The 13278-nt window shown below is 32.6% G+C and overlaps 1 protein-coding gene across 2 annotated transcripts in view; it reads right to left on the bottom strand.

Annotated features, from left to right (window-relative positions):
* COL11A1 (collagen type XI alpha 1 chain) overlaps positions 1 to 13278 on the bottom strand; it is a 209003-nt gene that overhangs the window by 86560 nt on the left and 109165 nt on the right. For both annotated transcript variants that reach the window (XM_017346045.3, XM_008264806.4), the window contains exons 32-37: positions 12901 to 12954; positions 12738 to 12782; positions 12548 to 12601; positions 12394 to 12438; positions 7677 to 7730; positions 3369 to 3422 (exon numbers count right to left, since the gene is read on the bottom strand). In XM_017346045.3, the coding sequence (XP_017201534.1) occupies positions 3369 to 3422; positions 7677 to 7730; positions 12394 to 12438; positions 12548 to 12601; positions 12738 to 12782; positions 12901 to 12954 (306 nt within the window). The remainder of the gene's footprint in view (positions 1 to 3368; positions 3423 to 7676; positions 7731 to 12393; positions 12439 to 12547; positions 12602 to 12737; positions 12783 to 12900; positions 12955 to 13278) is intronic.

Here is a 13278-nt window from a genome sequence, read left to right as displayed (position 1 = left end):
CCTCAAAATCAGGGTGTACCTGACTAATTCTTTCAAATACAAGTCTTCTCTATTGTCTCAGTAATCCTGTTTTATTCAAGCTGGGATATCACTACTGCCCTTGATCACTGCAGTTTTTCAAATGAGGTTCACTTCTATGTCTATATTAGCCAAAATCACCAGCTCCCACAAGCAAATCTAGCCAACTTGAAACATAAATCATGAAGAGTTGGTCACAAACTTCTATAAAAGCTATACCCTGTCTGCCATTCTAACCATATCTTTTGCTTTGAAAATGTGTGCTAAATTCTAGCCATATTCATCTTTTCACCTTTTTCTGAATAGTTACATTCTACATATTTGTGTGACCTGTTCCCTCTGTCTCTCATTTTTTGATTTCCAAATTTAATATGAAGATGAAAATGAAATTTTAACTTAAAAATTGAAAACCTATAAAGTTTCGTGTCTTCACAGATGTGAGCACAAGAATACAAAGACGATGCTCATGATGGTTATTAAAATTAATTTTTTAAAAAATGATACTTCCTGAGGAAAATTTGTGGAATTTTATATCAAGACTTCCACTTGTGCATCCTAAGGGAAAGAGAAAAGCTTGGCTGCTAGCCTGTTTGCATGAGTGATGGATTTGGGAGGAGCTGGAGACAGCATTGCCCATATGTCTGCTCATTCAAAGCTTTCAGAGTGTTTGAAAGTATCAAGTAAATTTGACTCTAGGGATCTTACAAATAAACTGCACACAGGAAAACTTTTCTTCAGAATGAAAGGTGCTTGTTCAATAGTTTTATATTAAGTCTATGCTTGCCTTTTATTTTAGAAAAAAAAAACAAGCTAAATTATGGCTTTCAAAGTCTGAAAAAAGAAATTAAATGAATACACTCATGGGTAGTTAAAAAAATCTATTGTAAGACTTTATACTTAAAAAAGTATAACTCCTAACAATCTCTAAGGGCTAAGCTAATTTTAGGATTAATATTGGATTTGGCACTGTGTTTCTGGGACAAATTTGGATTATTTCAATATAATAGAAGCTATTTCTAATTTTTCCTGGTGATCTTAAAAAAACTTCAAAGTGTAAGACACAGAATGAGTGTTTAACTCAAGAAATTCTGACTGGTGACAAATCCTAAATCCAACAAAAGATTGTCTTCTTTTTAAAATTTTTATTAATATAAAGAGAACAGACTTCATGTAATTCATAGGTACAGTTTCTAAGAAGATAATCATATTTCACTCCCTTCCTCCTTCCCTCCCTCAAACCCCTCCTTCCTTCCTTTTTTGCTTTTTTTAAATTTTTGCAAATAAATATTTGAATCCACTCTATAATCACAAGATCAATGCAACACTAAATATAATATCCAGCAAGCAAAAATTAGAAAGATCACAGTTCCAAGGTGGCATAAACATGAGCTGAAAGCAACAATCAAATCAGATATCTGTTTCATTCTGTGAATTTTTTTTGTATTCTATAGTGTCTTCTTTACGATGAACACAGACACAAGGCCATGTTAGATCCTCCCTCGCGTTTAAGTTGATCTTTCATTCCAAGTTGCAGAAGAAGGTGAGAAAGTTCCTTCCTGGCTGTATGGTGATTAATTATTCTCTCAAATCTGGTTGTGAAATTAGTAATATAATTTTCCAGATGCAATTCTTGTTTTTATGAATAACTTCTAGATTGAAATAACCATTCTAGAAAAACTATATTTTCTATATATTATATGGTCCTTTTAGATAGAAGCAAAAGCTCTTGATTAAACTGAAAAGAGATTCTGTAACAGCAACTCTCTTTGTATCCCTTCCTCAAAAGACTTTTGGAAGGATTCTGCAATTATTTCCAGGAGTTTATGCAACGTCATTAAAAATGATTGGTTTGGGGTAGGTGTTTGGCACACTGGTTAAGATGCCACTTGGAACACTTGCAGCCATACTGGAGAATATGGGTTCAAGTTCCACCTCTGCTTCCAATTCTAGCTTCCTGCTACTGCAAACTCTAGGAGACAGCAGATGATGGTTTAAGGAGTTGAGTCTCTGCCACCCTTAATGGAGACCAAGACTGAATTCCAGATTCCTTGCTTCAGCTTGGCCTATATCTCTCACAGGAGGCATTTAGGAAGAATAGCAATGGATAGAAGATCTCTGTCTGCCTTTCAAATAAATAAATAAATAAATATTTTTTTAAAAAATGACTGGCTGCAAGATTGCAATGAGTATATATGTTTGAAAATTTGAGTATGGATTTTTTTTTCTTAAGAGTACATTTTCACTCCTCTAGTAGATGCCATTCCCAAGAGGATAGCCAACTAATTTTATTCCTTAGTGTCACTAACCCATTCTTTACTCTGCTTTTGACATTCAAGACTTTGAAGTTCCCAATCTGGCAAAAATTTAGAAGTTGTTATTTTAAGAATTGTCACTTGGCTTGTGGGACAGGAATTGTGTTTTCTGCCTACAGATTCTTTCTCCCATAGTAGAGAAGTAACAATATTTTAGATTTACTATTATCTATTTCAACTCCAAATATGTCTTCATCATGGCACAATGCCCTAAAATAATTTTGAACCACATAGTCAAAGGAAATGTAGTTTCCATAAGAAATCTAGATAAAATTAATTAATGGTGAGAACAAAGAATTGGTTCCAAGCAAACATGTCAATTTGTTTTCTGATGAGAATAACTCACCAGGATTATCAGATGCATGGTTATCTAATCGTAGCAAAACAATCAAGCAAAATCACCAGTGTCCTTAAGACACAGTGCAACTGCCAGTTTTTCATCTGTTCAAACTATTATACACGTAAGTTGCTGAGTCAGTTTGTTTAATGTTCTATCCAGCTTTTAAATAAAATTAAATTTTTTTGATTTAGATTTTCTTATTCAACATGAGAGGAGGCATTTGATCCAATTTAGTCTTATGGGTCCAACATTGGCAAATCTTTCCTCACTTAATTCTTGTCAGAATAATATTATAGTGTGTGAATAGTTTATTTTAATGTATTTCTTTTTAAAGAGTGGAAAGCTGATGGGTTTGAGTAGGATACATCTTAAAACAGACATCAATAAAGGGGATGATGGGAGAATCTTGTAGAAATGTCCAAAAATGAAAGATCTCTTCTTCAGCAGCCCATCCCTAAGATGCTGCTATCAACAACAAAAATAATCATATCAATCAATATCCTACTTCTTCATGTATATTTAATTAGGTAAAAATATAAAAAAGTGCATTTACTTATATTTTAATAAGTGTTTAATGCAATTCATTCTTTGATTGTCTTAACCTTGCAAGTTGAAGTACTGATAATATTAAGTAGCTTTCTGTGAACTGATGTGGTGCTAGAATGGAAAGTATGAATCAGAATAATGAGGTCACTTACTGTTTCTCCACGTTGCCCAGGGTGTCCCGGCAGGCCATCTTTCCCAGGTGGTCCCTGAAATCACAAACAGTAAACACCATATGCCATAAATATTTCTTGAGTAACTTCATAATCTAAATGTAATAGATTGGGCAGTTTTCTTATATTTTCATTAGCTGTAGTACTTTGGTATTCTGTTCATTTTAGAGATGGTGACATGTGTATCTGTATCCTTAATATAATTTTATAGTTATAAGTAAAACCAAGTAAAAATTACAGTACTCTGAACATTTTACATTTAATGAATTTATTTCACATATATCTACTTTTGTTTAAAACAGATTTATATAGACATATCTTTATTATTTTCAAAAAATATTAGCTCTTCAGTGCTTAATGGATGAATATTTTCCTCTTTTTGGTGAGTTTTTCCTAATCCAATTCTCTGTGCATCAAAACTTGACTAGCAGCGACAGACAGTGTCCTCTAGTGGTAATTTGAGCTAATAACTCACAAGAATGCAAGAAAAACAAAAAAATCTCTAGAAACGATGGTATTTTACCTTCAAACTGTTTCAAGCTAAAGAATGTTTGCTAAGCTCGTTCTAGATGTCATCAGGATCGATTTTTTTCCCAGTAGATTTTGTTAAATATCCTTGTGGAAGTACAACGACTATTACATGTTAGAGATCAAAACTGCTATGCTATCACTCTCTCTAAAGTTTCCTGTCTTTGTCATGTTTGAAGAAATATATGAAGCAATTTAATAAGTACTTAAACAACTCTGTGAGGTTCTGGTATTTTAAATACTTTGTAGGACTATATTCTGTCTTTAGATTGCCTTATATATTATTCATTCTACTAAGAAACCATTAAGTATGAAGTTCAGATTTCAAAACACAGTTAATATTCAATATTAACATAATATTCTCAACCTTCTGGATAAATGAGGAAAAATTATTTTTATAATGACGTTTTTAATGGTAACAGATCTCTTTCTCACTACATGCTAATTATTTAAATAATTTATTTTCAGGCATATATTTTTATGTATGCTAATATAGTGCCAGTATGAACAAAAGGCTTTGTTTCAAAGTAAGATCATTCTCACACACAGCTTTCTTCCATCTAATTGAAAGTTTTGCTGGACTGGCTGGCATTTTGCAGAAGAAAAGCTCTTGGCAGTGCCCCAAACAAGCTTTTCTCACTGATCTCATTTGTACCGACACTCAGGTTGCCATTTGTATTAACCCTAATTTAAAAGTGTCATGATGAGGGGCCAGCATTGAGGCATACATAGCAATGCCAGCATCTCATGTGGGCATCAGTTTGCGTTCCAGCTATACCACTTCCAATTCAGCTCCCCATTACTGTGCTGGGGAAAAGCATTGGAAGATGACCCAAGTCTTTGGGCCCTTGTACCTCCTCAGGAGACTCAGATGAAGCTTCTGGCTACGGCCTGGCCCTCTGCTGGCACTGCAGCCATTTGGGGAGCGAATGAACAGCTGAAATATCTCAATCTCTCTCTTTCTCTGTGTCTCTCCCTCTTTCTCTGTAACTTTGTTTTTCATGCATTTTTTAAAGTATAATTGTGATATTACACAAGATACTGGCTTGAGCAAGATGTGCTGGTGTTATTCAGGACATTTCAGCAATTCTAGTGCCACACTCCCCGAAACAACCAAAACATTCTTAGATGTCATTTAATATTTCTTCTTGTATGTATTATGTATCTATGTACTAGTCACTAAGAGTATAATAACACAAGATGTAGTTGACTACTCAATTTAGAAGCAAAATTCAAGTAGTTTTTTGCTAGTAGATTTCATTTAGAACAAGTTTTTCAAAACAGTAAACAAAAATAATTTCTATGCTTTTTCACTATATATTTATATGTACATATTTATATCTATATTTATCTGTAGATGTGTGCGGTGCATAAACACATCCACACAAGGTCTTTTAAAATTAATGGAAATATGTATTATAAAAAATTATATATGATTTCAAAAGAAATATTATTACACCAAAATAAACTTATTTTAGTCTATTTTTTTTTCAAGAAGTTTCTGAATCACATCCTATTGGAATAAATATGTACTGTTGATTTAAGCACTAATAAAAATTTTACTAAAAACATGGAAAACAACAGCTGAAGAAATGAATGAGTCTTTTTTTCCCACTAAAATGCCCCTAAATAATGTATTTTGCCATTGGTACAAGATGTACATGTATTTTCCAATAATATGTGAATATAAAAATTAGCTATGCCACTATTTTTGTTGATATAGACCATATACTCATTGACCAAAAAATAGCATTCTTTAAAATAGTGATCCATTTTATTAATGCCATCCTGAGATGAATGCAATATCCTACTCACTGGTAGATTAGAAGTTCTGTAGGAGGAGTAGGCTTAATGGTCTACAGAGAGGAATAATATCATCACTGTTCTTCTTGATTTAAGAATATATTTTTAATTTTAAAAAATTAATCCTAGATTATTGCAATAGTCACACACCAATTTCCAATAAAACAATAGAGTTATTACTAAATAATTTCATGACATTTAAAAAATTATTTTAATGCTTAAAATAGGTGGTTCTTTTTATCTAGTTGGTGAAGAACAAGGAAATTAATCTAAATGAAGCAATGCATAAATAGAAAAACAATCTGTGAAAAGGCAAACAATTATTTAAGGATTTTTTTTTTTTTTCAGTTTTCTTTGGTCCCAAGTTTTGACTTTCCCTCTTCTGTAAGTAGAATGGTTCTCATAATAGTCATGCTGTAAATCTTAATCACCTGAAACTAAAATTTTTCTTAAAAGAGATGACTATATACTCCCCAAAATGCAATACCAGCATAAAATTAACAGAGTGTAAATGAAATTAAAAAACACTTAAGAAATGAGTACATAGTAATATGTGAGTGTACATTTCAATACATTTTTCCCAATACATTGAGGCTGAACCAATTAGACTGCATGCTTCTCAACTGTGGGCATATATTATACTTTAATACTTCTTACATGCAAAATGTATGCATGATCAATGGCTCAAACTCGTTGAAAGATACATGAGAGAATGGAATGAAAATGTCAGAAAAAAATAAGTCAATTTCCTTCAACAACAAATTATATTACACAGGAGAAACAATTCTGAGCAACATATACCAATATAAACATATCAGAACCTTGAGGTTATGTACATCATTGGATTTTATGCTTCCAAATAATGTTTAATACACATAACTTCAAAATACTTAAGGAAATTCTTACAATATTATGTTCACAGTAATAACACAAAACCATTCCATGTTAAAATAATATTCTGAAAAGTATCCAAAAATGATTGAAAGAGTAAGATATTGCTTCAACTTTTGTGATATAAGTTGGCTTTTCAAAATTAGTTCACCAACATGATTTGTATGTACATTAAAGTCTTGGTGGTATTGTCTAGTCTAGAACAATGACTGAGAAACTGTAATAGGCATTAGAACCATCTTGAGGGTTTATAAAAACACAGACTGCACCACCTTCCAGAGTTCTCATCAGTGAAATTGCATTTCTAACAATATCTGAAGTCTGGCTGATGTTGCAGAACCAGAGACTACATCCTGAGAACTACTACCCATGCCCAACAGCTGAGTAAATTGATTCTAGTGCTCATAAAGAAAATGAGTAAGTGGGAAGGGAAAGGAAAGGACGGCAAGGGAGAGTAGGGAAGAGGAGGGAAGAAAACAACTAAGTATCCTTATATCTCATAAATTTAAGGGTGAAAATAAAGTATCTCTAATTTCCTGAAGGAATTTAACAAAGACATTCATAAGAGTTCTGTACAAATTTGATAACATAGATATGATTCCATGAATATTATCATTATATTTTCTTAGAAGAATACATTATAGACATGAAAATAAGAAAAATAAATGAATCTTAATGTAACCTTATTGAATTCTGTAGAGGGTTTGGAAAGTGATATTTGAAGAAAGAAAGACAGAAAGGCCCATTTTAATACACCAAATCCACAAGATTTGATAAAAATTTTAATGCAATCAGTGATTGTATCAGTAGTAGTTGAGAGAATAATATTCATGTATTCAACTCTTTGATGTACTCTGAAAGAATACTTATCAGGAGATATTTAAATTATACTCAGAAAAATCTTAAATTCATAAATTGAAAATATTTGTATGCTCTGATATTATTAACTGTGATTTTATTTTATAGGCATTTCATCATATTCTCATCTAAAAATTATTTAAATATAAACAATGAATTTCAAAAACCTGAAAACCGTTGAAAATTAAGAAAGTGAAACTGGAAACTTACTGGAGGGCCTTTTGGTCCTGGAAACCCAACAGGACCCTGAGGTCCTTGAGGGCCCTAAAAATGAAAAGTGATGGGAAAAGTTTAACAACGTGCTTTAAAAGAAACAACTTTATACTTGACGGTTTTACATCTACATATAGAACACAAGATAGCTTGCAGCTTTTTCAACATAGTGACTGAACTATGGCAATGCAGCATGATAATCGGTGGTAATCTAAAAGGGAAAGTGATGTTCTTCATACTAGCCGCCACTCAAACTTGCACATTGCATAATTGTTCTTACCTCAAGAACACATTCAGTAAAAAAAAAGTGAACAGAATATGTTTGTATTCAGAAGTTAACCGCTTTTTTATTTTTAATAGGTTTTAGAATCATTTATTGAAGGAACGTATTTCAATTCTATATCATGGCTTTCAAAAGAAAAATCGTTTTTAATATTGGCTCTATAAATATTCTGACTCAAGATACACAAACTAAAAGTGAAAATACGTGAGTATATTAAAAAAGTAAGATACCTTTAACCAGACTCTAAAATATATTTGTTTTATGAATATATCATTTTATTAATAAACTGGATAAGATGAAAAGAATTTTATTGTGTAATTATTTTATTAATGTTCAGATTAAATATTCATTTATAATATCATTCTTTGATATTTCACTGATCAAATTATTTAACTATTAAATTTTCAAATCTTTAAAATACATAAAGCATTGTGATTGTGTTTGTTTCAGAAAAATAACTGGTAAAAGGTAATAATTATATGCCACAAACATAATAATTGTATTTCTACAGGTGAGATAAATAAAATGGACTTTAACACCAATAAAATCTCTCAAGTAATTCAATTAGGGTATGATTTATCTTTTCCTTAATCAAAAATAAAGTTCACTGAAACTGATCTATTATGAAACTTACTCTTGATTATCAGTTTAGCCTTCCCAATAAAAATTTCATTAACAGTCTTAAGACAATGCTAGTTAAGACATCAGTTTTTTCTATTAACAACATCTTATCTTAAAGTAAGAAAGAAACTTCAAACTTATCCATGTACTTAAAAAAATATGGATGTAACATGAAATTGCAAAAAGCCCTGGGCAACTTTTAGAAATTTACAAATATATAACCATTAAACTATCTGGCAATGAATCTTAAACATTTATGACAAAATTCTAAGGAAATTACAAGTAAAAATTATTTTAAGTGCAACTTTTAAAAACTAGTATTTCTTAAGCTTTTGTGGCAAACTTTATTTTCATAATTTTTACAAAATCATTTCCCTATTTTCTAAAATTCTGCTACATGTCAAAAAAGTTTTAATTTCCTTAAGAATCTTTAAAAAATCATTTTTTCAAAGAAATAAAGAGGAAAAAGTGATTCTTGCTTCATAAAATTCCAGAGAAGAGTGTTCACATATTCTCTGTGTATTTATTCAAAATACAGTGGTCCTTAGTTATCAGCAGCTTCATTTTCTGTAATTTCAGTGATCCATGATCAATCACAGTCTGAATAGATTAAATGGAAATTTACAAAAACAAGTAATTCATAAATTTTAAGTTGTGAGTAGCTCTGAGTAGCATGATGAACTCTCACAGCAACCTTCTCCATCTCATCCAATATGTGAATTATCCATTTGTCCAGTGTATCCATGCTGTACACGGCACCTGCCCATTAAGCCATTTAGTAGCCTTCTCAGTTATCAAATTGACTCTAGTGATACGGCAATGCTTGCATTCAAGTTATTATTATTTTACTTAATAATGCTTCCAAAGCACAAGATCACATTTAATTTGCAGATCGTGCTAACAAACACTTGCTCCTTGGCACCAGTATTGTGGTGCAACAATGATGAGGCCAAGGCAACTTCAGCTGGCTGACAAGGTCACAGCAGAAGGTCTGTCTCAGCAAGGCATGAGAAGGACGGCTGCGGTCCTCTTGGTGGTTTTAGGTTTGATGGGAACTACAAGCTGGAGCTTCCTGGTGGTCCTGCTAATGATTGCTGTATTCCTAATTTTAGGGAAGAGCACTTAGTCTCATAACCTCCAAAATGTCCATTGCCTTGCAGAATTTTATTCAAGCAGAATGTTAGTGTAGAAGAAAAGGTTAATGCCTTATGCAAGGTTGAGCTGTTCGTAGAAAAGAATTAAAAGGCAACAGGCTCTCTGGTATATACTTCCCACTAGAATAAAGATAGATGTTAATAAAGCTTTAATTCACTATATGCTACAAATACTACAATGGTTAGGATGTCAAAACTGTAGAATAGACCTAAGTAAACCTTTAAATAAGTGCAATAAAGAAATTAAAGTATTACAGAAAAATTGCAAAGAGGGGATACATTTTAAAAAGGGTCTGCTTTGAACTTTGGGCTTCTAGTAAAGATTAGATTAGGAAGGTACTATTCTAGCCTATGTAGCCAATTTCTGCATAGTTCAGCAGCACTCAAGGCCTTGGCTTGTGTGGGCAGCCTGTTATCTTGCACCTGTCTGTGATTGTAACCAATGCTCTGAGTACGCCCTTGAAAATCAAAAAAATTATAATTAGAAAAAATGGACAACAGGCTTTTCATTGTATGAAGAAAAAATCATTATGTGGCTTATAATATAAAAATAAAGTCTGGTGCTCAAAAGCCAGAGCCATGCCATCAGCCTTGCTGTGAGTGTCTCTCATTTCTTCGAGCGCCGACACCTCTCACACCTTGGGTTCCCTGCACTGGCTGGAGCTGGTCTCTGGCACAACAAGTTAGCCATCACTTGCAACACCACTGGCATTCCATATCAGGGTGTCTCTCCAAAACCCGGCAACTCCATTCTAATTCAACTTCCTGCTACTGTGCCTGGGAAGAAACCAAAAGATGTCCATGTGCCCGGGCCCTTGCCACCCACATTAGGGGTCAGGATGGAGTTCCAGCTCCTGGCTTAGGCCTAACCCAGATATGGCTATGGAGGCCATCTGGGGAGTGAAACAGTAGACGGAAAATCTCTCTCTGTGTCTCTTCCTCTCTCTCTCTCTCTTTTCTGTCACTCTGCTTTCTTCATAAATAAGTAGATAAATAATCCTTCAAAATAAAAAAGAATAGTCCACTGAAAAGGGTAGAACAGATTTTTAATCCAATGATACTATAAACCTCTCTCCCTGAACATTCCAAGAGATGCATGTCAAACAAAGTATTTTGTGGCAATGTTTCCATAATCCTTCAACCATATGCTTGACACATAAACTAAAATGGTTCCTAGTATTTAATAATTCTTGGCAGAAAAAAAGGGCATATTAGGGAAGACATGTTTTATCTACCACTCAGAACCCAGGAAAGACAAGTGTTCTCTCAAGGCAGAAATTGAAAACAAAAGTTTATTGATATTAGACCTTTCTAGATTACTAGAAAAAGAAACAAAATGAAGTCAAACAATGCTCTTTAAATTGGTCCTCAAAATATACTTGTCTTTTTCTCAAAGTGTTTTAACATTTACAAATAATCATGCTGGTGGATCACACAATTGTATTCCAAGTTAAAATGTTGTTTAGTCAAAATATATTCACTTATAAAGAAATACTGTTCATCATGAAATTTTAGAATGTGTAAACAAAATACATAGGGATAGAATACTTGGTGCTTTAGTGATAAAACTCTTGGTTGTGCTATAATTTGTCACATGGTTCTCCTCTATGTAGTGATCCAACTATTTTAAATAATTTAACTCATCTTCTTATTAAAATTAATTGACAACAAAATATTTCAAATGTGTATATTATTTATGAATTCAAAATATACAGAGTGAATGGAGTTAATCGGGATGCATTTAACTGAGTGAGAAACATTTAGTGGAAAGCTTAATTTAATTAAGTATGAGTTAATGGCTGAAAGTAACTCTAATTAAATGTTAATTCTTGAGTCTTATCTACTCACATTTCTGTCACACATAGAATCTTCAGTTTTATTCATTGTTCTTTGCTCAAAAAATACTGTTTTCCCTTTTTAAGTTATATATCATAGATTGTTTTCCTTTTTATAAAATACCTACTATAATTTTAGTAATAAAATATGAATATATTATGATTAATAAATTATGGAAATATAATATATTAAAAATAATCATATTTTCTTTGAATATAATAAGTATTTTAATATTTATAAATATCTACAAGAGAATAGCCTTCAAAAATTCTGGCTATAAAAATGCTATATTTTGCCAAAAAAAGGATGCTTACTCATCTGTATTTGGCTTTATAGCAATTGGAAATCAACTTACTAAGTAGATTTTCTGTTTACTGGAAGAGCTGTTTTCTCCTAAATTGGATGTATATTGATTGTGCCTTAATGGCTACAGGTAGCTTGATTTTGATCAGCAAGACACTGCCACCAGCTCTATGGACAAATGCAGTATCAACATTGAAAGCAAACAGAATGGATAGGGAGGCATGCGTATTTTAAGCATATGTAAAATAAAGAAATTTAATTTGGCTTGTACTTAAAAGTAATATCTTAAGCCAATTAGACACATCATTTCTCTCATTTTTGTAACAGAACCAGTTGCATATAACCAATTAAACATTTTTACTGGCAAGGGTTGAGTCAATTAAATCAGAATCTGTAGGTCACACTAGATGTTGTAGATGATTGTGTCTTGTATTTTCAGGCACGTAAATCTTTTCCAGAAATGTAAACACTTCAATCTTAATTTTCAATGTATTTTGTGTGTCAATATGATACGTACTCTTTCACCTGGAGGGCCAGGAGGCCCATCACCACCAGAAGTGCCCTGGAAAAAGTGAGAGGAAAGAGAAATCAGTTTGGATAGCCTTTCACAGCACACGCCCTCTGTGTAGCAGGAACTTCCAGCCAAGCCCGGGAGGTAGCACCAGGCATACCTTTGGCCCCGGTTTCCCAGTGGGACCTCTTGCACCTCTTGAGCCTCGAGGACCCTGCAAATGAGAGAAAATGATAAAGCTAATCTATGCCAAGCAAATCCAAAGGCGCAGAATTGTTACTTTAAAACAATTTTAAAATGAGATCCAAAATGAAAAAATAAACAGCATTCTTTTGAATTAAGATACCTACCGTTGGGCCACGTTGACCCCGAGGACCTGGTTTGCCAGCTACTCCCTGCAAAAGACAGTTCAGTTTCAATATGCAGTATATCACAATAAATCATGACTCTGGTGCTGAGAGATGGGTACGCATCCAAGGGCATTTACATGAACCAAATACTGATAAATCATACCCGTGCACCTTTCTCTCCATTGGCACCTGGGAACCCAGGAAATCCAGTGGAACCCTACAATAATAAAAAAAAAAGAATGAATATATTAAGTAACATTTGCAGCCACACACTAGTTCTTTCAGAATAGAGGGATTCTGACACAATAGCTAATAATTAAGAAATATATATTTTTTCAAGATGCCTTACAGCCTTTATTCAGGTATTGAAAAATAAACTTACAATGACATCTGAAGTCCTGGTAGCATTGAAAGCATGAATTAATAAAACATATTTTAGTTTTTAACTTTAAATATGAAATAACAAATTATTATCATTCTTATATTATAAAACAGCAATTAAAGTCTATTTTGTGTGAAATGCATTTTTAACTTATAATTC

Source organism: Oryctolagus cuniculus, chromosome 7 (assembly GCF_964237555.1).
Source record: "Oryctolagus cuniculus chromosome 7, mOryCun1.1, whole genome shotgun sequence".
Lineage (NCBI taxonomy): Eukaryota > Metazoa > Chordata > Mammalia > Lagomorpha > Leporidae > Oryctolagus > Oryctolagus cuniculus.
This window is presented reverse-complemented; position numbering and strand designations above follow the sequence as displayed.